A 24,557-nucleotide genomic window follows, 5' to 3' on the forward strand; every position below is an offset into this window, starting at 1 on the left:
GATTTCTATAGAAGATGAATACATTAGCCATCAATATTGACCTAAATGATTGTTTTATCCATTTGTTCACAAGTAAATCCTTCTAAAAGTATGAGAATTAAATGCAGACAAACCTATGGAAAGGCAGAATTTTCTATCTGATGGATTCTTGAGAGTAATTTTATGACACATTGAGTCCATAGTATTTTCTGCAGATATACTATTGAAGCGAAAATAAAGTCAATGATATATGATTTCCTTTAGCCATTTTAAGAACACTGAAAAGCTTTAAATTCCCCATAACCTAGCAGCAAGAAATAGCTTACCACTAATAAGTTAAGATTATCAGTTCAGTGACATCTTTAATTTTTTACCAATAAATGTTGAAATAATATTTCAGAAAATTATGCATCTCGAAAAACTTTGTTTCAACTGTCATTTTATTGTTAACCTGGCTGAACTAATTACAAATTTTAACTATAACTTTGACAGTTTTTAGCCAGGTACCAAATTTTATTCAAAGAAACTGCTTATTTAAAAGTGATCACAGGACAACTCAAAATGTACAGCAAGATGGATTAGAGAAAGATCTTACTGGCCAACAGATTGTTTTAATTCTCTCATTATATCAGACTCAAAACTTTTCATTTATAGTAAAGGTAAACTGTAACTTCAGTAGATAGCAATATAGAAAGATTTTATCACATTGACTAGTTTCCATTTAGTCAGTTAACTGCTTCTAGCTGTCTTAATGGGGATAGATGTGTTTATAGAACTGGCTGAGCTTGAGCCTTCTTTGCGAGCAGCTTTAGATCTGCAATGCACTTGGCGATTGTTTCCTTCTCCTGTGATAAGGAAAGAGAAAGCTGGTTAGACCTTGTCTAATCACAGAAGGGTATAAACACTGTAATTCTAAAAGATACCTCCTATAAGACACTAAGGTTACTATAGAATCTCAAGATGGATTACTGGCTTAGAGATCATCCTCTGTTGTCCCCTTCACCTCCTGCCTTCTTCAATCTTTCCCAGCATCAGGGTCTCTTCTAATGAGTCAGTTCTTTGCATCAGGTGGCCAAAGTACTGGAGCTTCAGCGTCAGTCCTTACAAGGAATAATCAGGACTGATTTCCTTTAGGATTGACTGGTTTGGTCTCTTTGCAGTTCAAGGGACTCTCAAGAGTTGGATTCTCCAACATCACAGTTCAAAAGCATCAATTCTTCAGCACTCAGCTTTCTTTATAGTCCAACTCTCACATCCATACATGACTACTGGAAAAACAATAGCTTTGACTATATGGACCTTTGTTGGCAAAGTAATGTCTCTGCTTTTTAATAATGTTGTCTAGTTTGGTCATAGCTTTTCTTCCAAGGAGCAAGAGTCTTTTTTCTGAATGTTGAGAGTTTTAAATCAACTTTTTCACTCTCCTTTTTCACTTTCATCAGAGGCTCTTTAGCTCCTCTTTGTTTTCTGCCTTAAGGGTAGTGTCATCTGCATATCTGAAGTTATTGATATTTCTCCCAGCAATCTTGATTCTAGCCTTACATAGGAGATAATCAATTATTTAATAAAGCAAAACCAGGGAATAGTTAAAGTCTCCTGGCTCAAAGCTTTTATGGGTGAAACCTGTCTAGAGGTTGAAGCTAGACAATCCTGTAACCATGTGCCATTGATGTTATACTTTACAGCTAATACTTGCTTGAATAGGACCAACCTAACAAACATTAGTAATAAACAATGATAAGAAACAATAATTTTTGTCTCTTTTGTACTTTCCAAATTTCTTAAATAAGTGTATCACTTTTATATAAGAATATAATTTAAAAACCCAATTCATTAAATATCGATAGACCCTGTTTTTCTCCAGCACTGCATGGTTATGCTGAAAGTGACCAGAAATGCCTAAGTATACTCTTTATTTGGGAAAGAAGAAATCAAGTGATAAACAAGTAAATAAAAATAAATAAACAGATAAAATAGAAAACATTTCTGTTCAAGATCAATGAATTTAGCAGCTGAGGAGAGGAAATGGAATAGATATCACAGAATTAGAAAATGGAAGAGGCTCAGAAATAGACTTGTCCAGTTTTTGTTTTACAGAGAAGTTTATGTTGGTTAATGTTTCCCAGATGATGGGACCTGAACCTAAGTCAGCCACGAGTGTTCTCAGTGATCTTTCCACTGTGAGAGAGAGTCCTTTTGGTAACCAAGCTCTGAGGAAGGAGGAAACCTACCACGGCAGTTGTGCAGCCCTTTCTAGGTTACCACTAACCAGAAAAATGAACCAGGGCTATCCCAATACTGCTAGGCTAAAGACTTCCTGCCAGCTATCCCTATACTATCAGTTATCAATACAACTCCAGAAGCTTTGAAACATCATGTACCTGCTGTGCAGAGATGCTCTGCACCACACGCTTCTCCACCCAGTTTATCATGTGCTCTTGTTCCTTCTGACGCATCATATTCTGCACAGAGATGTGGTAGTCCAGGCGATTCTTTACCTCCCTGTATACTCTATGCAGCCGTTCCCGGTAAGTAACCTCCAACGCCATAGCAATGTTATTCTGAAGCAAAATTAAGAAGTGATGAAAATTGCTTGCACAAAGGATTACTTCCATTCTGAGGATTCTGCCTCTTAAAACAGCTACCACTTAACTGTATTTTATGCAAAATTCATTTGTTTAATATGAACAGGTAATACATGCATCTGGTTAAAAAAAAACTAACAGCATATAGCAAAAATATATTTATAAGTATTTACTGTAAAAAATAAGCCCTCTCCAGCCCCTTCATAGGCTATCATCTTCCTATATTTCTTGTATTTTCTCCCAGAAATACTTAATAAACAAAACATATGTACATGTACACACATAAACATCACTTTTACTGGTTATGACATATAGACTCATCTCAATTTTAAAACTTACATTGGATTCTACTATTTTTGTGTCTCACAACTCATAATTTATTTAACTAAGGTCTATTAACAGATTAGATTGCTTATAATTCTTTCGACTACATATTGCAGTTTACATCTTTGCAGTTATGTCTGAATATCTGCTGGGACAAAAAATAGCTAACATCTGTTGAGTATCTACTATCTTCTAAACACTGTGTGTCAATTCAATCAAATCTTAAAATCACACCACAGGATAGTTACTATATTCATTCTACAGTGAGGAAAACTGAGGCAGAAACCAAGGAATCTGTCCAAGGTTACAGGGCCACTGAATTATGAAGCCAAGGCCTGAATACGAGGGGTCAGGCTACAAAGCCCAGGCTCTTAAAGATCCATTTCAGATTGTGATTAACACTGTCAAATTCTACAGAAAAGTTGTACTGCTCCATTCTTTTACCAGCAACACAAATAGCATGACCAACAGTGTTTATAAAACCTTTTACTTTCTGCTATTCTGATAAGCAGAAAAAAATTATCAATTTTAATTGTCATTCTATAAGGAGAAAACTTATATACTTAGAAGTCATTTACATTTACTTATATCTTTAAAAATTGTTCATGTCCTATGCCTAGTTTTCTACTGGAATGTTGGTCTATCCTAAGGTAACTACCCTTTTGGATCACATGGAATGCAAGTGTCTTTTTATCTCTAACTTTGGTTTATGGTAATTTCTACATGCAAAATTTAAATTTTTTTAAAAATGAGATTAACTTAACAATTTTTCCTCCTATAGTTTTCTGGATTTTTGAAAATTGAGGTATAACTGAAATACAATATTAATTTCAGGTAGACAAACACAATGATTTGTTATTTGTATATATTGTGAAATGATCACCAGAATGAGTCTAGTTAACATCCGTCACTACCCAAGTTTCTGGATTTTGTTGTCTTATTGGAAACATCTTGCCTTTCCAAAGGTATTGTATTATTTTTCATGTCTTTTTCTTCTTTTAAGGTTTCATTTCTAGTTTTTATACTTCTTATTTTTCTTCTCTAATATCACCTATTGCCTCCAGAATAATAATCAATAAAGTGACAGGGGTATTGTCATCTTCTAGTCTGTAATGAGAATCCTTACACATCTCCCTGTTAAGTATAAAGGTTTGAGATATTAAGCTCAAGTAGGCCCTATCTTCTTTCTCCTCAAATCTCAAATACTGCCTTGACTACCTTCCTTTTCAGCAAATGACCTAACTTCCTATTTCACTGAGAAAAAGGAAACAAAGAATTTCACAAACTTGTACCACTATATCAGCCAATCTGCCTGAACCCATACTCACATACTTTGCCTTCCTTTAACTATGGAACTGTTGATGCTCTTGAAGCCAATCCTTCCACCTGTGTACTCCAAGCCCTTTAGCCCTACGGAAGGACACTGCTCTAGCAAATTCCTCCCTAAGCATACCCCTTTCTTTCATCAAATTTTCTCTCTACTAATTTCTATCAGATCCTAACATGTAATTATACTTTCTATCTTTTAAAAAATCTCTTTTGATTACTAAATCCTCTCCTCCGAGCTACTAATTTCTTTGCCTAACAATATTCTAACTCCTTCACAATTTTGACAGTGATTTATACCCAGACTCCAATTCTCCTCTTCCATTTTTTTCCTTTAATTTCCTCCAACCACTTCACTAAAACAGCCCTTACCAAGGTCTCCAACCTTCATATTACTAAATCCGATGCCAAATTCGTAGGCCCTTTATTACTTGACCATTAAGTAGGGCAGCTACAAATTAATCCTTGTTTCCACCAGTTATTTTCCTTCTTGTTCCGGTCTTACAGCTGTTAAGTGCCACTTGTAAGCTCATGATGTCCAAATTCTTCCCAGTGATTCCAGACTCTTGTATCTCTTACTTGGCTAACTCACAGGCATTTCAAACCAACACATGCAAGACTGAAGGCTATTTACAACAAAGCCATCAGAGTGACTCTTCAAAACACCAGTGAGATCATATCACTCCTCTGCCTAAAAGATTCAATGACTTTCTCTCATTCTGAGTACAAGTCAAAGTTCTCATAAAAGCCTATGAGACTTCATATGATCCAGCCCTTGGCCACTCTCTGCCTTGCTTCCTCTTACCTTCCTCCTCACTCATTCTACTTCAGCTATGTTGGCCTTCTTACTGTCCCTTGTCTATACCAAGCAAGCTTCCAGGGTTAGGGCCCTTGTGATTGTTCTTCCCTCTGTCTGCAATATTTCCTCAGATATCAAGTTCAAATATCACATCAGAAGCCTTTCTAAACTGCCGAACAAAACAGTCAACGCCCTCCTTCTAAAATTTCTTTTCCTTTAACATAAGTTCATTATTCTACAGGTATTTCACACAAGCTGACATTCATATCTGCTTAATTTTTTTTTCCTTTCCTTCTCACAACCCTTGGCTAGAAAGTAGGCACCAAGAAAGCAGACTTGGTGTTCTCTGCTGTAATCCTAGCACCTTGCCTTGACCAGTGTCCACACTTAAAATATACCTATTAAATATTTCATAAATAAATAAAAATTTTAATTACTATCATTTGATTCTTATAAAAAGCTATATCTTCAAAAGCCATGTTTTGTGTGACATATTATTTATGAGGCAGGAAGAATTCTCCAGCTCTAACCTACGCATGAAGAGATTTCTGAGGATTTCAAACATAATGTGCTAAGTATCTTTAGGGATCATGTTATGTTTTAAGACTTTCTTATAACATGCATGTTTGAAATGCATGGCATGTATTTCACCTACTGTTATTTTACAGTGAATGTCATTTTTAAATCAGCTTTCTGTGTGGATTTAAAATGTGTTCTACTTTTTATTCTCTCTAGTTTTAGAGTAATATTCTAATTATCCGCTTGAGGGATCTTAGATGTTTAAATAGCTTTAACAGCCTATCCCCACCCAAACATTCTGTTTTCCAAGTAAACTATGCTCAAACTATACAACCTTCATAAGACTGTAAATTTCTGTTTTAAGTATAAACACATCAGTAATTTCACTCGTCTGTGAAAGTTTTGAAACCTACCCTTTGGACATCAAAAAGGTAATGGCGTTTTTGAACCAGTGCCTGCTGTGACTTCTCCATATCAATAGCATCCTGGATTTGTTTGATGGACGCCTGTTTCACCTCTTCCAGTTGGGCAATTTTTTGCTGCAATTATATTTACAACAAAGATCAGTTAAAGTATCAAGGGTAATAAAAAGATTTATTTTCTTCACTTGTGAAGACACCCACACATAAGGAGAATTGCACAAATTCTTAACAAGAGTTGCTCACAGTAGCTATGCAGTATCTTGCTGAATGAACAAAATTACGGAAAAGCTGGAGAAAGTCTGTAGTTTTTAAAAATTTATCTCAAATTAGTAACTACCATTTATAACTGAAATCATTATAAACAGATTCATTTTTATATACTTTGTTCCTGTCACTTGATGGCTTTGATGCTGCTGCTGCTAAGTCACGTCAGTCGTGTCCGACTCTGTGTGACCCCATAGACGGCAGCACACCAGGCTCCCGTCCCTGGGATTCTCCAGGCAAGAATACTGGAGTGGGTTGCCAATTCCTTCTCCAGTGCATGAAAGTGAAGAGTGAAAGTGAAATTGCTCAGTTGCGTCTGACTCATAGCAACCCCATGGACTGTAGCTTACCAGGCTGCTCTGTCCATGGGATTTCCCAGGCAAGAGTACTGGAGTGGGGTGCCATTGCCTTCTCCTTTGATGCTTCTAGTACTGTCTAAAATGGGAAATAAGATTTATGGTTCTTACCTCATTGAGTTTATCAGCAAATTCCCCAACAGAGGCACCATATTTTTTAACCACGTAGACAAGGAACCCTATTGTTGATATGGCAGAAAACGTCTCTGGAGTTATCACATATATTTCTTTGGAGAGTAAATATAAGATAAGCCCGGTTCCAAGCACATAGGGTCCTAAAAGGAAGAAAAAGTTATTTTATGATAGACATGTTATGTCTAAAAGGGTAAGAGAGAGAGATACTTCTGCATTTAATTAGTTGAAGGCAAAGGTTTTTCTTCCTCCCTATTTTACTCTTTTTTAAAACTTTTTATTTTGTATTGGGGTATAGCCAATTAACAACACTGTAATAGTTTCAAGTGAACAGAGAAGGGAATCAGCCATACACATGCATGTATCCAGTTAGGCAAAGTTAATAATGATTTTAAATCATCAGATTCAAAGATCAAAGCCTAGATGAGAACCAGTAAGGTACAATTGAAAGGACAACAATCTGGACTTATGGAAATCTGACTTTGCAGTTTAGCAACACTGGACAATACAGATGATCTCTGAGCTTAGTTTCCTGAACTGTAAAATGGGAATAGTATCTTCTTCATAGGATTGATGTAACTAAAAAACAATGTATACAGTGTCTAGTATAACTGCTTAACAAACAGGAAGTAGTTTATAAAAATGTCAAGTTACTTTGAGAATAATTTGTGTAGCAAAATATACTATCTATTAAGTGGGGGACATTGGTCAGAATAAAATTTATCCACTCTTGCCTATTTACTCAATGTGAACCTGACACTGGAAATAAGCAAACAAAACAAAACAGATACAACTATAAAGCAGCATGTAGGTAAAAGAACTAAGTAACAGGACTTTCACTTCCTGCATCACCTTATTATAATGCTTCTAATATAGCCATCTTTTTCTTTAACCAGGTCATGAATTCTGAAAGGATACAAACCATCATGTACTTTTCTTGAGGATTTTCCTCTGTGCCTCACAAGATGCTAGGTAGGATTTAAGACAGGTCTTTGGGGGAAGCAGTTTACAGTGTTTCTAAGCAATACAAGTACCAAAGGATGTTAGGATATACTATGAGAATAAAAGGGTTACATTCTCAAATGTGTTTTACCCAGTTTCCCATACAAAGTTTAAACAGTTCACTTAAAAAAAAAAAACAAAAAAATTGCCTTCAATGTATATATTTTAAATGTGAATTTATTAAAAAAAAAAAAAGGCCTATCACATGTAGCATTTTTATCATCTATGGAGATCTGATGTTTCTCACAATTTCAGTTATGGAAAAGCTATTTTACGTAATTCCTTGGAGAGATTAAAAAAAAAAATCTTTGATTTCCACTGTTTCACAGTCATAGCTACATTTGGATACAGCAAGAGAAGCAGTGTGTGTAATAAAAAGTACACTAAACTTAACTGGAGGACCCATGTTTAAGTACTACTCAGTCACTAAAGAGAGAATAAACCTCAGCAAGTTGTCTTCTAGTTCTTCTGGTAATAAAAATGTCTTCATAGAACTGTTATACAGATTAAATAAAGTGAAAGCATACCACATTACAAAAATGAAAGAGTTCAGGACATTTTAGGCCTTTTTAAAAGGAAAAAACTGTTAAGTCCAGTCCAGTTCTTTTTTTCATAATCACACACACAATTATACATACGATACATAGCCTCTATTGCCTTACCTGGCTTTATGTTTATCCATAGTTCTTTCCATCACTACCTGAAAGTGCATTTTATGGTTATTCTTTTTTTTGGGGGGGGGGGGCCACTCTACATGGCTTGAGGGATCTTAGTTCCCCAAAGAGGGATGGAACCTGGACCCCTGCTGTGAAAGCACAAGTTCTAACCACCGGAGTGCCAAAAAATTCCCCAGTTACTCATTTCTTTATTGTCTATCCTACAAAAGAAAATATGTTCCATGATGGTAGGCACTTTAGTTCACCACTGTATGCCTAGAACAGTGCCTAGGATAGGGGAGACATTCAATAAATTTGGTGTATCAACAGAGTCAATGCTACAAAATCAAGCTAAAATCCCCAACAAAATTACTCCAAAGACAAGTTAAAGCAATCAAATCAATTGTTACACTGAATCACTTCCACACTTTACTTTTGAAAGCAGCTGACTTTTTTTTTTCTGGAGTATGTGGAAACGATAAGAAGCCACTAAAATTCGAGATTAACATAAACCAGAGCATCCAAACATACCATCAAACACTGGGCAAATGCTCACCTGTTACACCAGTTTTAGGATAAAGGAACTGGAAGAACTCCTCAGGGATCAGCCCAAAACGAACTTTTCCGCCATGTTCAGGAAGAGGTGGTACAGGGGCAAGACTTGGCTGCCCTGTGTGCAAGATCCTCACTGCCTGCAATGCCCTACAGGTAGGAATTATACACATTTAAAGCCCATTCTTTAAAGAGAACACAACATATGAACTATTGTAGAAAGAATGAATAGGGACGAGGATTAAGGTAGTTTCCCACTGTCCTAATGGAGAGAGAACAAACCAAGAACAGAAAGGCCAGGCTCTAATAATTAACTGTGACAAGGGGAAACAACTTACTTAAAGCTTTATGTAATCTTCTACCCAATATTAGAGTTCCTCTGTGAAATCTCATAGATCATCTGTCTAGCACCTTACACATCTATTACCAGCACTAAAATATGTAAGAACAAAGACTCTGCAGTCAGACTATCTGGGTTCAAATTCTAATTTATGCCTTTGTAATCTGTGTCTCTAAGTAAAGTAAAATAAAGAATATGACCTTAGAAGGTTGTTGTGAGGATTAACTGAGTTAAAAAATGTAAAGTATATTGAATGGTGCTTGGCATATGTTAAGTTTTATGTAAGTGGTTAGTTACTACATGGCCACTGTGTTGTGAGCTCCCTGATGGCAAGAACTTTGACCTTTCTGAATACTCTGTGACGGGGTGCTAAACAGCCACTAAGTGAAACATGCTTTTGCAGTGTTGGATATCTCTACATTCATCCTTTGAACTGCTACGTACATCCTTAAAACTTCTATTGATTAGTTCTAATTTTATTCATTTCTTATGTAAAATAACACCCATGTATCTGGGTTAAACAAACATCTCAGTTCCTTCGCAAACCTGATTGTTCATCACAAGCAGCAATCTGGTTTTGTTTAAAAAAAAATGAAGAACACAGAACTGAACATGATACTCTTAAGTACAGCTTGACCAATCCATTCATTCTACAAACACAAACTGAGAACTTGCTATTGCCATTACTGGGCTTTAACTACTGTACTGTTACATGAATTTGCAAACGATTCCTGTCTTAAAGTAACTTAAGATTGCATTTTAACAGTTACAGCATACTGGTGATGTATTAATATTCTGATGAAATAAAATCCTCCAGTCTTTTCATATCTGCTGTCAGGTTTAGTCTCTTTCAAATTATCAGTATGATTTTGTTCCTCACCTCCCCATTCTCTCCCTTGTCTCCTTGCAATGTAAGAGTTTATATTATTTCACTGATTATGGTTCATTGCTTGTCTTCCAAATATTGTTGCTTCTCAATGTATTATGAGCTACCATACTGACTTTTGAAATCCTAGAGTCATGCTCGAGATTCTTAGGTAAATCAGGGTTTCTCAATCTCAGCATTATTGACATTTTGGACAACTGACAATTCTTTGCTGTGGAAAGCTCTCTGTGCACTGTAGTTAGCAGCATCCTTTATACGTCAGGTGCCAGTAGCATCCCTCCTCCTACCCAGTGCTGACAACCAAACACATCTCTAGACATTGTCAGAAGTCTCCCGGAGAGCAAAACTGTCCCAGGTTGAGAACTGATTTAAATCACAGCACTAAAGAATGTGCTTTATTGCGAATTTTACCTTTTATCATTAACATATTCATCTTTTGTTTCATTTAAAAATAAATAATTTTTTTAAAAAAAGAACTAGCTTTAGTTGGACACAAATCCTCTCCCTAACTGGCTGCCTCAGTTCAAGCCCTCAGCTACTCTTGCCTAAGAAAGTTAACAATCAAAACCTGGTCTCTGGGCTTCTCCTCAAATAACCCTTCAACCCAGTCCCTCCCTGTTGCTTTTAAAGTTTTTAAAATACAAACGTGACTTTAAAACTCTCCAACAGGCTCTCTTCTGGCCATAGTAAACAAAGTACTTAACATAGTATACATGATTCAGCACCTGTCAAGTTTTATAGCCTCCTCTTCCTTCATTCTCCTACTCTCGAGCCATATGCAACTACTTACAGCTTTCCCAGATGTTCAGATATTCAACCTTGTTTTAGAAAAGGCAGAGGAACCAGGGATCAAATTGCCAACATCCATTGGATCATCGGAAAAGCAAGAGAGTTTCAGAAAAACATCTATTTCTGCTTTACTGACGATGACAAAGCCTTTGACTATGTGGATCACCACAAACTGTGGAAAATTTTGAAGGAGATGGGAAAACCAGACCATCTGATCTGCCTCTTGAGAAACCTGTATGCAGGTCAGGAAGCAACAGTTAGATCTGGACATGGAACAACAGACTGGTTCCAAATCAGGAAAGAAGTACGTCAAGGCTGTATATTGTCATCCTGTTTATTTAACTTCTATGCAGAGTACATCATGAGAAATGCTGGGCTGGATGAAGCACAAGCTGGAATCAAGATTGCCAGGAGAAATATCAATAAGCTCAGATATGCAGATGACACCACCCTTATGGCAGAAAGTGAAGAAAAACTAAAGAGCCTCTTGATGAAAGTCAAAGAGGAGAGTGAAAAAGTTGGCTTAAAGCTCAACATTCAGAAAACTAAGATCATGGCATCTGGTCCCATCACTTCATGGAAAACAGCTGGGGAAACAGTGGCTGACTTTACTTTTGGGGGCTCCAAAATCACTGCAGATGGTGACTGCAGCCATGAAATTAAGACACTTCTTGGAAGGAAAGTTATGACCAACCCAGACAGCATATTAAAAAGCAGAGACATTACTTTGTCAACAAAGGTCTGTCTAGTCAAGGCTATGGTTTTTCCAGTGGTCACGTATGGATGTGAGAGTGGGACTATAAAGAAAGCTGAGCACCGAAGAATTGATGCTTTTGAACTGTGGTGTTGGAGAAGACTCTGAGAGTCCCTTGGACTGCAAGGAGATCCAAGCAGTCCATCCTAAAGGAGATCAGTCCTGGGTGTTCATTGGAAGGACTGATGTTGAAGCTGAAACTCCAATAATTTGACCACCTGATGCGAAGAGTGGACTCATTTGAAAAGATCCTGATGCTGGGAAAAATTGAGGGTGGGAGGACAAGGGGACGAAAGAGGATGAGATGGTTGGATAGCATCACCGACTCAAGGGACATGAGTTTGAGTAAACTCCGGGAGTTGGTGATGGACAGGGAGGCCTGGCGTGATGCAGTCCATGGCAAAGAGTCGGACACAACTGAGCGACTGAACTGAACTGACAGCTTTCCCTGGTGGCTCAGATTGTAAAGAATCTGCCTGCAATGCAGACCTAGGTTTGATCCCTGGGTCAGGAAGATCCCCTGAAGGAGGGCACAGCAACCAACTCCAGTATTCTTGCCTGGAGAATCCCATGGACAGAGCCTGGCAGGCTACAGTACGTGGGGTCGCAGAGTCAGACACGACCGAAGAGACTTAATGTGCAGTTTTCAAAATAAAAAAGACTGCCTCATGCTGTTTCTACTTGGTATGCTTTTCATTTAAGGACTGCCAAGACCAACCAGCCTTTAGAATATCTCAAGTATATCATTTACAAATGCTTCTCCAATTGTGGACCAACACTGATTCACTAAACAAAACACTTACAGACTCTCTACTTATGTTAGGCACCAACAGTATAACAATAAGCAAAGTCTCAGCTTTAGACGTTCTAATGGGGGTTTGGAGTGTGTGAACGTATAGGCGCACACACAATTTCAGACAGCTGTAAATTCCACGTAAATTAGGGAGGGAAAGGGCTAAGGAGCAATGGGTGGCGGGGGGAGAGAGGCTTTTTTGGGAGAGATTAGGTGACATCTGAGCTAATGACCGGGAAAAGAGAGAAGAGCAAGTATAAAGATCCTGAGGCAACAATAAGCTTGGCAGTTTTTGAAAGAATGGCAAGAACATCAGTATGGCTGAAAAATGAGCTAAAAACAGAAGGTAAGATGATAAATCAGGAGGTAGGATGGGGTCAACTCATGTTGAACCTTCTTGGTTATTTTAAGTTTGGTTTATTTCAAGTGCCTCCAGGCAGCTCTGGAGGGTTTTTCAAAGGAAGGGTGGGGAAATGACATAATCCCTGTGACTCCTGTGAGAATGGCCTGTAATGGAGAAGAATATAGATTTAAGGAGACTAGTTAGGAGACAACTGAAATAGCCTAGATGGAACATGATGGTGGTTCACACTCCAGTAGTAGTGGTAGTGAGAGAAGTGGTCAGAGTTTGGATATAAGAAGAAAGAAAAGCCTTATGAATGCATTAGATATGAAATGTGAAAGAGAAATCAAGGATGTTCCTCACATCTTATATATGTATTTATTACCTATACTACAAAGAGTTGTTTATGTGTCTATATGGAATCTATCTACTTTGTGAAGTTGGAAGCAACCAATTAGTCTCACTTTATTTAACTACAGATGAACCACAACCACCTTTTCAAGACACAGGACCGTTACCAAATTTTGCAAGATTTAGGATGAAGTCTGGAAGTAAAAAGAAATTCCAAAGAAAACTGACATGCTTTATGAAATAATATTAATAACAGGTTCTAATATTTACTAAGCACGTACTATGTACCAAGTACTGTTTTTAGAGTTCCCAGGAATTATATCCCTTAATTCTCATAATCCATAACGTACTATTATCTCTATTTTGCAGGTGGAGAAGTTAAGGTCCCACAGCTTGTTAAGCAGAGGAGCCAGGTTTACTCTCAGCTTCGGAGTCCTCATTGTAAACTACTCTATAGCTACCTCCTCTGCTGTGTGAAGGTAGGTACTTAACCATACTCATTTCTGTATCTTTGGTTATGGAGGGGCAAGATAAATATTTGCTGAAACACTGAAAAATTTCTCTGATCTGACAGTAAAGTTGGAATCTGGGAGACAGATTAAAAACTACATGTGTAACTTTTTTATTTAACAAAACTTGTCCTTGGGTGTGCAATCTAGTAACCCCGATTCAGGTTGCGGCAGCTCCGTCTAGCTGAAGGTCACAAGGGAGAGGGGCGGGGCTTAGGAGACAGCAAAACCAGTTTCTAAACAGTTTAGTTAGAACACATTACTTTTTCTCTTAACCTCTATTAGATGATACAATAGTGTTCCAGGCAGTTATAGGACCACGCGTGAATTAGATGTTAAGTGTTCCAATACAACCAAAATAAAGGTAATTACTGGCCTAAAGCTAAGAGCAGATTAACCTAGAAGTGAAATGAGGTGATAGAGCAAGTATGAAAGGAAATATTGCATCCCTCATACTTACCCTGGACCGAGGAGGGCTGCGTTCTTCAGAGAGGGGGCTACAAAAATACAAGGCGCAGGTTAGCAAGGTCACAGTGAAATCTGATTTGCCCCTTCCTCGGCCCCAAGAGCTCAATCACTAAGGCCAAGCGTTCCTCATTCCTACGCCCCAAGACCCCACACTCACCTTCTGAGCCGCGCTACTCACTCTCCACTCAGACCCAAGTCTCACTGCGCTTTTCTTCACGCCCTTTCCTCCCACCCGCTACAAGCAACCTCAGACGCCTTGTTTTACAATCACTCTGCTATTCCGGACCAGGGTGTGTACCTCTCACCTGCTGCGGCGGCGGCAGAAAGTACCACCCGGGACAGCATTCTCAGGTAGCGTCCACACAGCAACCTACCCGCCACAGTGACCCCGACAGGAGAATCTGTCAGGGACAGAAGCAAGATGGACGCTCACAAATCTCGCGAGAAGAGAACTTCGTGCCCTCTCTTTCAACTTCCGGTCTTTTTCCCCCCCTCGCGATAAGAAGCAGAGCGCCAGTTGCTGGAGGGTGCTGGCGGGAAAGCCGACTGGAGTCTTAGAATCAGATCTCGCGAGATGTAGGGAGGCTGCAGCTTGTCTAGAGGGGCGGAGGCCCAGTGAGGAACCACGTGGGGACTCCTGGAGCTGAATCTCAGGCGGGCATCCAATTTGGGTCTAGATTGAAGTTGGAACCGTGGAGATGCGGAAGGAAACACCTACCCCCCTAGTGCCCCCGGCAGCCCGGGAGTGGAACCTTCCCCCTAACGCTCCCGCCTGTATGGAGCGGCAACTGGAGGCTGCGCGGTACCGGTCTGGTGAGCCTGGGTCCTAGGCCTGGGAGTTTCCTTACCCCACCCCGGAGTGCCTCTTCCCGGGAATAAACCTTCCAGCCCGCACCTCGATTCCCCGCTTGCCAGCCTGACCCCTGCTTCGCTTCGCTGAGTTCACCCAGCCGTGCCCTGCGTTCCCGGGCTCTGGTCCAGATCCAGCTAGCTGGCTGCTGGGCGGTTACCAGGGAAACGAGCCCTTCCACTCCTCATGCTGACATCTTGTATCTCCTTTAGATGGGGCGCTCCTGCTTGGGGCTTCTAGCCTGAGTGGCCGCTGCTGGGCTGGCTCTCTCTGGCTTTTCAAGGACCCTTGTGCCGCCCCCAACGAAGGTTTCTGCTCTGCTGGAGTCCAGACGGAAGCTGGAGTGGCTGACCTCACTTGGGTAGGGGACCGAGGTATCCTAGTGGCTTCTGATTCAGGTGAGTCACTTGCTAGCTGTACAGGTGGAATGGAGGCTTGGGGTATAGGTCGGGCTGGGCTCAATTTTTAATGTCCCATGCTCGGTGGAGGGATTCCAGGTGAGCTGTTTCAAATCCTAAAAGATGATGCATTTAAAGTGCTGCACTCAGTATGCTGTCAAATTTGGAAAACTCAGCAGTGGCCACAAGACTGGAAAAAATCAGTTTTCATTCCAGTCCCAAGAAGGGCAATGCCAAAGAATGTTCAGATTCACACGATTGCACTCATTTCACATGCTGGGAAGGTAATGCTCAAAATCCTCCAAGCTAGGCTTCAATATATGTGAACCGAGAACTTCAGACGTTCAAGCTGGATTTAGAAAAGACAGAGGAACCAGAGATCAAATTGTCAACATCCACTGGATCATAGAAAAAGCTTGAGAATTCCAGAAAAACATCTACTTCTGCTTCATTGACTATGCTAATGCCTTTGACTATATGGATCACAGTAAACTGTGGAAAATTCTTAAAGAGATGGGAATACCAGACCACTTTAGCTGAAAAACCTGTATACAGATCAAGAAGCAACAGTTAGAACTGGATGTGGAAAATTAGAACTGGACAGGTTCCAAATTGGGAAAGGAGTATGTCAAGGCTGTATATTGTTACCCTGCTTATTTAACTTATATGCAGAGTACATCATGGGAAATACCAGGCTGGATGAAGCACAAGCTGGAATCAAAATTGTTAGGAGAGATAGCAATAACTTCAGATATGCAGATGACACCACCCTTATGGCAGAAAGTGAAGAGTAATAAAGAGCCTCTTGATGAAGGTGAAAGAGGAGAGTGAAAAAGCTGGCTTAAAACTCAACATTCAGAAAACTAAGATCATGGCGTCCAGTCCCATCACTTCATGGCAAATAGATGGGGAAACAAAACAGTGGCAGACTTTATTTTCTTGGGCTTCCATTATACAGAGTGAAGTAAGCCAGAAAGATAAAGACCAATACAGTATACTAACACATATATATGGAATTTAAAAAGATGGTAATGATGACCCTATATGCAAAACAGAAAAAGAGACACAGATGTACAGAACAGACTTTGGGACTCTGTGGGAGAAGGTGAGGGTGGGATGTTCTGAGAGAATAGCATTGAAACAAGTATACTATCAAGGGTGAAACAGATCACCAGCCCAGGTTGGATGCATGAGGCAAGTGCTCAGGGCTGGTGCACTGGGAAGACATAGAGGGATGGAATGGGGAGGGAGGTAGGAGGGGGGATTGGGATGGGGAACACATGTAAATCATGGCTGATTCATGTCAATGTATGGCAAAAATCACTACAATATTGTAATTAGCCTCCAACTAATAAAAATAAGTGAAAAAAAAATATATATATATTTTCTTGGGCTCCAAAATCACTGTGGATGGTGCCTGCAGCCATGAAATTAAAAGACGCTTGCTCCTTGGAAGAAAAGCTGTGACAAACCTAGACAGTGTATTAAAAAGCAGAAACATCCTTTTGCCCACAAAGGTCCATATAGTCAAAACTATGTTTTTTTCGTTATGTATGGATGTGAGAGTTGGACCATAAAGCAGGCTGAGCACCAAAGAATTAATGCTTTGGAACTGCAGTGCTGGAGAAGATTCTTGAGAGATCAAGCCAGTCAATCCAAAAGGAAATCAACCCTGAATATTCTTTGGAAGGGCTAATGCTGAAGCTCCAGTACATTGGCCATCTGATGCAAAGAGCCAAATCATTGGAAAAGACCCTGATGCTGGGAAAAACTGAAGGCAGGAGGAGAAGGGGACAACAGAGGATGAGATGGTTGGATGGCATCACTGACTCATCACGGGACATGAGTTTGAGCAAACTCAAGGAGTTAGTGAAGGACAGGGAAGCCTGGCGTGCTGTAGCCCATGGGGTCACAGAGAGTTCGATGTGACTTAGAGACTGAACAACAGCAACAACATACTCTGTGCTTGGGGGAGCTTGAAGGTTTTGGTCCCAAAGGAGAATAACTGTGTAGGTAGGATATACCTGTCCCAAGATTCTAAATTGGTGGAAATTTCTAGCAAAATTCATAACAAAATTAGGACACGAATGAAACTGTTTTTCTCTGTATCCACCCAAGATCAAGGATGATGTTGATCTTAAAGATGATGCTGAAACCAATCTGTGCTCTTTCTGTCTCTTCCCAGTTTCTTATGTATCTTCATTCTGCTTTCTTTGTTTTGTATGTCAGACTTAGCAGTGGAGGCTTTCATGTTAAAAAAAAAAAAGAATGGAGGTGTTGGCAGGCATTGCATGGAAGGATAAAGGTGGGACAATTAATGTCCAAATAACTGGGAATATTTAACCATACTAAACTCTGTGCTTTTCATATCATTGTGGAGATGTCATCCTTACTTCTGGAGAACTTCGCATCCTAGAAGTGAAGTGCTGTCTTGGTGTAACCCCAGCTTGTTTCCTTCACTGTCTTCCCCACCCCCAACAGGTGCTGTTGAATTGTGGGAGCTGGATGAGAATGAGACGCTCATTGTCAGCAAATTCTGCAAGTATGAGCACGACGACATCGTGTCTACAGTTAGTGTCCTGAGCTCTGGCGCACATGCTGTCAGTGGTAGCAAAGACTTCTGGTGGGTCCCCGCTCTCATTCTTCCTGTTTCTGGGCCTTCTTTGGGTGTCTTTAGTGTCACATTCGCCTCATTAAGTAATGTTTTGGGCTCATTATAAGAACCCAGTGACTAATTATGGCATACCTGTAAGGTTTCTTATAAGGTTTTCTTAGAGATTTTGCAGTCCATTGTAAAAGTAGACTGTACCAGAAGTTCAGTAGATGACAAAGATGTAAGAATACATGTTTGAATACATGTTTTTATATATATAGTGTAGGTCAAATTAAGTCTGTTTCTTTTTGCTTCTTAGCATCAAGGTTTGGGACCTTGCTCAGCAGATGGTTCTGAATTCATACCGAGGTGAGTGCATCTTCTTTCCTTTTTAGCTATTTTGCTTTTATTCTCTCCTTTGTGCTCTTTTAACTTTCCTTGGATGTCAGTGACACCAATTCTTTGCTCTCCTGCCTGGTAGTTTTCTTCCAAAACTATGGTCAAGTCCCAATGTTGACTCTAGCTCTTAATCTCCCTATATTTTTATAATTGACAGGCTCATCACCTTCTTGATCACCTGAGGCTCAAACTCCCTGTCCTGTTCCACTCCTCCTTTTTCCTTCTGTCAGTTGGTCTCCAAGTTCTTTGGAATTTTTTTCCATTTGTTCAGTGACCTTCCTTTTCATTTCTTATGCTCCCATTTACATTCAGTCTTTATCTCACCTACACCGTGGCACTCATTTCATCTCATGACCTGTCATCTTTGGTCTTTCATTGCTTTCTTGTAGCTTGCAGGTTAATATCTCAGGTTCATGTCATGGCATTCAAGCCTTTTTACTGTCATTCCTCCTTCAAGCATATCGTGCTATCTAAACCCAGTCATAGTACATCTTAGGCATTCTCCAAGTATAAACTCTTGATACTCATGAATCTTGAACTTTCTGAGTATTCCCCTCCATAAAATCTTGTTTTTGCAGGGTGAGAGCCATCATTTTCTATTAACATTCCCCTTTTTGCTCACTTTCATTAACAGCACTAGCAGTTAACTTTGTTTGGGGAGCCATTCTTCATGAAGATACCAGATGTTAATGCAGATAATGTATAGACCATTAATGTATATGTGACTGAAAGACGTAGATATAGGTGATAACTGGTTCCCTCACTGCATATCTCTGCCAATTCTGACTTCAAAGTGTATGATTCAGATACGTGCAAAGCAAAACCACAAACTCACACATCTCCTGGAGTTTCAGATAGTTAGACAATAATGTTAAAATGCCAGTGTTCAAAGTCTACTGTACTAGTCTTTTGTTTCCTAGACATATGATATGTTTTCTGGCTAATGCTAAATAAGCACTTGCCCCTTTCGGCCGTTTTCGTTCTTTTTTTTTTTTTTTTTTTTTTAATTTAAATTTAAATTTTAAAAAATTGAAATATAGTTGATTTACAATGTTGTGACGGTTTTTTGTGTTTATTCTTATTCCCCCCACTGATTTCAAATTCCCTAAAGGCAGAGGCAGCACGTAGGCTTTCATCTTTCGTCCTCCCCCATGGTGCTTGCCCCAAAGCTTTTTTTCAAGTGAGCAGTAGGTTCCTGTTCATAATGTTGGCTTTCCGTGGATTCTATTGAAGGTGGCTTGAACCTACCCTTCTATCTCAAGGCAGAGCCACATCTATCTTAGAATATGGTTAAATCACTTTGGAGGAGGTGGTTTCCACAGCTTGTAATTAACATTTAGAGTTAATTTAACGTTAAGTTAGTTTAACATTCTTAGCCTGCAGCCCTAAAAGAATTTTGAAAAGCTGTACCCTTTCACATGTTTTAAAATTAGTACCTAAATACTTGTGTTTGTGGTGTGGCCAAGAAAGTTCAGCCTCCTTCACAGAATTTTACCCAGATGCTCTTTCTTTTGTTCTTTGGCTCTTACAAAAACCCCCTTTTGTTTTATTATTTAGGTTTTTACTCCGAACATCACACCACGATAAAGTTTGGGGTGGAGGAGAGGTGTGTATTTCTTCTATACATAGGAGAAGAATGACTATGAGAGTCGAGGTCTGCAGTGCTGGCAGACCACAGGCAGCTTCTTAGTTTGGTATGGAGAGGAAACATTGGAGAAATTCCCTTAAACCTTCGAGTGTCCAGGACTTCCTTGAAAGTCTTTGTATGCTACTTGGAGGCATGTGTGCTTGTGCTGTTCTAGGCTGTCTTTGCTGTAAATTCCTCCACCAATCAGACTCAGCCTTTATCATTCATGTCTTTCAGTTCCATTCAGTTCAGTCGCTCAGTCGTGTCCGACTCTGTGACCCCATGGACTTCAGTATGCTAGGCTTCCCTGTCTATCACGAACTCCCAGAGCTTACTCAAACTCATGTCTTTAGCCATTCATTTTCTTGCAAGTCTACTGAGGTTTTATAATGCTATCAACATTTCCTCTTAGGTTTTGTCTTTGTTCATTTGCGTCATAAGACTAGCTAGGGCTGGTTCTCAGACCCTCCCTCCTACCCCTTGATAGTATCTGGGCTTCTTGATAAGATCACTTTCGTCTCAGTATGAAGTACTGTCATACTTCTTGTTCTCTCTCCTCTACAGCTCACTCTGGGCAGGTCACCTGTGTTGCTGCCTCTCCCCACAAGGATTCTGTGTTTCTTTCATGCGGTGAGGTAAGATATAGCCACTTTCCCCCTTCCCACCCTCTGACCACACCCAAACCCTTTAGACCTAAGTCTAGCATGGACGGCTTCTGGTCAGCAGCTGTTTTTGGATTGTGAAGCCCTTTTTCTATTCCTTCTTCTAGGACAGTAGAATTTTACTGTGGGATACCCGCTGTCCAAAGCCAGCATCACAGATGGGTGAGTCTGAGAGCTGGTGGTGGGATGATGGTGCTAGGAACCCACCTGGAAGAGTCTTTCCTTGGCCAGAGTCAAAGGCAAAGCTACCAGATGCCCAGTCACTGACATGAATGATCCAATTGCTTTCTTTCCCGCTGAGGTTCATGTTGTGCAGTGGGTCCCAAGAGGAAGGCCTAGTTCCTGAGGGTGGGGGTAATTTATATTTCTTGGATGGGCGAATAAAGGGGCCAGAGTTGTCAACTTCATGCTTTATGTTGAAACTCGCCTGTGACTCAGGTCTGGAAAGAGCAGGAGGCTGATAGGTAGATGTAGGTTGTGAGGGTCAAGAGTGAGGATGGGACTGTCTTAGCAGGTCTTGGGAAACTGAATAAAAGTGCTCCTGAGATTTAGAGTGACTTCACCACCTGAGCTTCTTCTCAGAGCTGAGGTCAGAGTCTTGTTCCATACTCCTCTTCTCTCCTTCACAGGCTGCGGTGCCTCTGGCTACCTTCCTACCTCCCTGACTTGGCATCCTCAGCAGAGTGAAGTCTTTGTCTTTGGTAAGGCAGCATGTCCAAGTGTGTGTTGACTCTGGGAAGCGGAGAATAAGCAAGAGAGCTCACTCCATAGTAAATGAGGCTGTGGCTGCTCAGTCTATCCGCACACTTGAGCACTCAGTGAATTATGCTAATGGGGGTGTGCAGAGGTAGGATGATCCAAAAGTAGTTTTAGTTTAGCTTTGAAGAACATGATAATTTTTGTCCTAGTAGATTTGATTCCTCACTGTTTGCTGTGGCTCTTACATTCATGGCTAGAAGTCAGTGGGCCACAAAGCAAGAGGATTGCTACATAGGGAATCCTATTGTATAGTAGGGAATAGTTGTGCTAACATGGTGATCTGGTTGTGTATACTGTGACGTAGTTTGTAGTTAACACAACAGTTATCTCATCCAACAGTTTTAATTTCACAACCCTCAAATGACTGACTATTCCTACTTTACCGAAGAGGAAATGGATGCTCAGAATTGTTACTTTTTCAAGACTGAAGAACCTGCATTCAGATACAGATCTGGCTGAGTCCAAAGCCCATTCTCTTAACCCCCTTGACATACTCCCTCTTCCTTCAGGTGATGAGAACGGGACTGTCTCGCTTGTGGACACCAAGAGTGCACGCTGTGCCCTCAGCTCCGTCGTGCACTCCCAGTGTGTCACTGGGCTGGCGTTCTCCCCACACAGGTACTGCTCTTTGTCATCAAGGGCCTGGTAAATGTGAAAGGGAAGAGTGAGGGAGAATACTTGTGTTGGCTTAGCATTAGCTGATTGGGTGGCTCCTTAAAGCAGGCACTGTTTTAGTTGAAGACCTTAATAAGTGAAAGATCTCTTAAGACTGTAGTCTATTTTTTGGGTTGTATGGTCTCTGACTGTAAATGGCTAAAACATGGTCTTGTTCCTGCTCAACACCCCAAATGACTGATACTATGGGCTTCCAGGGCTGTGTGGTTGGAAATCCTGTGTTTCTGGGTTATTGCTGAAGCTACAGGGAGGGACCAGGTGGGATGGTTAGTTGCAAGGATGGCTGTCAGCCCTAGCTTTGCTCTGTTTTCCTCATCTTCCCTTGGAACTTGTACTGTAGACTTGAGTGGTAGTCAGGCTTTAAACCAAAGTGGGGATCAAGCTACCTTCTCTGGTCACTTTAGAGTGGAGTTTGGGGACTGCCCAGTCAGATTGTGTCCTGATACCTATGGACTTACCTTTCGCAACCTTCTCCTTCTCTCCTAGTGCTCCCTTCCTGGCCTCTGTCGGTGAGGACTGCTCACTTGCTGTGCTGGACTCAGGCCTTTCCGAGGTGTAAGTGTGACATGGACCCTGTGATCAGAAGTCATGGAGGGAACAGCAGATGGCTGGGTCTTTTTACCCTTTGGAAAAGCATGTTGTCTCTTTCGGGGAGACTTGGTGATGGAAGCAGGCTAGCTGTTGACTGTCTTCCTGTTCCAGGGACTGACTCCCAAGCTCTGTGCCTGGTAGAGGAATGTGGTGTTGGGTGGGATTCCGGAGCCTGGCATTCCAGTGATCTTTCAGAAAGGGGCACTGTGTGCTTTTTGCACAAAGTACCACGTGTAGGAATGCAGCCTGCTATAGGATAAAAGGCCCCAGACACAAGATCTGAGGGTACTGCCTTCTTTGCCACGAGATGCCGTCTGACCCTGACTCATATCATACCCTTGCTCTAGCTGTCATTTCTTCTATGAAAATAGGGCACTGGATTGGATGGTGGAGTCTTCTTTGCGTGGCTACACTGCTGGCCTGATGACTAGGTCATATATATGGTGAAGTGGGATGTCTTTCCATTTCTTCTTTTTCCTTCTGCCTCTTACCAAGCCCACACTTTTCTTTGTTCTCTTGTAGGTTTAGAAGCCGAGCCCACAGAGACTTTGTGAGAGATGCTACTTGGTCCCCACTCAATCACTCCCTTCTTACCACAGTGGGCTGGGACCATCAGGTCATCCACCATATCCTGCCCACAGAACCTCTCCCAGAGCCTGAACCTAAGAGTGCTGCCGAGTAGATTGGATTTCAGACAAGAAGTGAATCCCCCCCTGAGTATCCACGCCCTTTGCCCCTGCCCTCTCTCAATTTCTGAGAGCACACAGGAGCCTTCTGCAGTATGTTGGTATACCACATGTGTGCAGTTAAAAGGCGCTTTGTCTCAGCCTGGGGAGGCTGGATCCTGGAGTCCTGTAGTCAGGGGAGAAAAACTCCCTTGAACGTGGATGTGTGTGTGTCTGAGTGTGTGTGTAGATACGTAGTCTTTGTAAGTGGGGGGAGGGAGAAAAATATCCATCCCGTGTCTTTCCCAGAGCCCAATCCTCCCCACGCCCTAAAAATTAGCAAGGGATTTTTATGCTTCCCACTGTAGTTGTGCATTAGGAATTGGCCATGTCTGAATGAGGTATGGGATGTGGGCATTCCTGGATTCTCGGAAGCTGCTCATAGAGATAGGAGCAACTTTTATTTTTTTATAGAGCTTAATTCAACTTTATCATGAGCAGTACTTCCATTTACATCCAGTCCAGCCCACCCTGAGGAAGAGCCAGGACACTCACCACAGTTTTGTGCATCTCCTTGTTATTATACTGAGCCAGAAGTCCAGTTTCTGGCCGAATGAGAAGTTTGGCTGGTACCTGTGTAATGTCCCCTCACTACCGCCACCCCCGTGGAGTTGTGTGGATGAGGACGGATGTATTTCTGTCATAGATGCCATAGAAGAGGTTCAGGATGGAGAGCTTAAAAGCATTTCAGTTAAAAACTGACATAGGCCTACATAGGAATGTTTGCCACCTTCCCACCTGAAAACAGCTGGGGGCCTGATCTTTTTTGCCTCTGGGTCCCTGTCTCTGGACATAGGAAACCTGAATACTATTTTGGGCACTCTGAAGAGTTTAAATATAGCATCAGAGAGAGAAGTACTGGTCAGTGAAATAAAATTTGATTCATCGTTGGCTTGTCTTTTGAAGCATGTGTGTTATGTGCAGTTAGACATGTCACTTACGTGAGTCATCAAGGTGTCTATCTTAGAGCCTGTTACTTTTTTGTGTGCTTCCCCAGCCCCCCAGAGTAGCTAGTTGAAACTTAAGGTAAATATTTGTTTACTGTATTGGTGGCTGCTGCCACTTAGAAGTTATGGATCAGTTACTGATTGTATTGAAACTAAATTAAATCAATTATGTACTTTTGTGC

At 40.8% G+C, this 24,557-nt stretch overlaps 2 protein-coding genes across 2 annotated transcripts; one reads left to right on the forward strand and one right to left on the reverse strand.

The window, feature by feature from the left end:
* Window positions 1-401: 401 nt before the first annotated feature.
* On the reverse strand, window positions 402-14,599 carry ATP5PB (ATP synthase peripheral stalk-membrane subunit b). The gene is made up of 7 exons (XM_043876421.1): window positions 14,455-14,599; window positions 14,142-14,178; window positions 8,921-9,066; window positions 6,686-6,849; window positions 5,946-6,071; window positions 2,361-2,540; window positions 402-824 (listed from the first exon to the last, which is right to left on the reverse strand). Exons 1-7 carry the CDS (start codon window positions 14,492-14,494, stop codon window positions 747-749), a joined length of 771 nt encoding a protein of 256 aa, XP_043732356.1. The 5' UTR covers window positions 14,495-14,599; the 3' UTR covers window positions 402-746.
* On the forward strand, window positions 14,498-24,557 carry WDR77 (WD repeat domain 77). The gene is made up of 10 exons (XM_043876420.1): window positions 14,498-14,962; window positions 15,212-15,397; window positions 17,879-18,020; window positions 18,310-18,359; window positions 20,581-20,651; window positions 20,786-20,840; window positions 21,308-21,379; window positions 21,947-22,055; window positions 22,599-22,667; window positions 23,226-24,557. Exons 1-10 carry the CDS (start codon window positions 14,848-14,850, stop codon window positions 23,383-23,385), a joined length of 1,029 nt encoding a protein of 342 aa, XP_043732355.1. The 5' UTR covers window positions 14,498-14,847; the 3' UTR covers window positions 23,386-24,557.

This window comes from Cervus elaphus, chromosome 20, assembly GCF_910594005.1.
Source record: "Cervus elaphus chromosome 20, mCerEla1.1, whole genome shotgun sequence".
Classification (NCBI taxonomy): Eukaryota; Metazoa; Chordata; class Mammalia; order Artiodactyla; family Cervidae; genus Cervus; species Cervus elaphus.

Coding starts and splice junctions, on each gene's coding strand:
- ATP5PB (XM_043876421.1), bottom strand. CDS start 14,494: ATGCTGTCCCGGGTGGTACTTTCTGCCGCCGCCGCAGCAG. Junction 14,179..14,454: donor TTCTGCCGCCGCCGCAGCAG/GTGAGAGGTACA, acceptor GTATTTTTGTAG/CCCCCTCTCTGAAGAACGCA. Junction 825..2,360: donor AGAGCATCTCTGCACAGCAG/GTACATGATGTT, acceptor TCCTTATCACAG/GAGAAGGAAACAATCGCCAA.
- WDR77 (XM_043876420.1), top strand. CDS start 14,848: ATGCGGAAGGAAACACCTACCCCCCTAGTGCCCCCGGCAGCCCGGGAG. Junction 20,652..20,785: donor TGTTTCTTTCATGCGGTGAG/GTAAGATATAGC, acceptor TCCTTCTTCTAG/GACAGTAGAATTTTACTGTG. Junction 22,668..23,225: donor GACTCAGGCCTTTCCGAGGT/GTAAGTGTGACA, acceptor GTTCTCTTGTAG/GTTTAGAAGCCGAGCCCACA.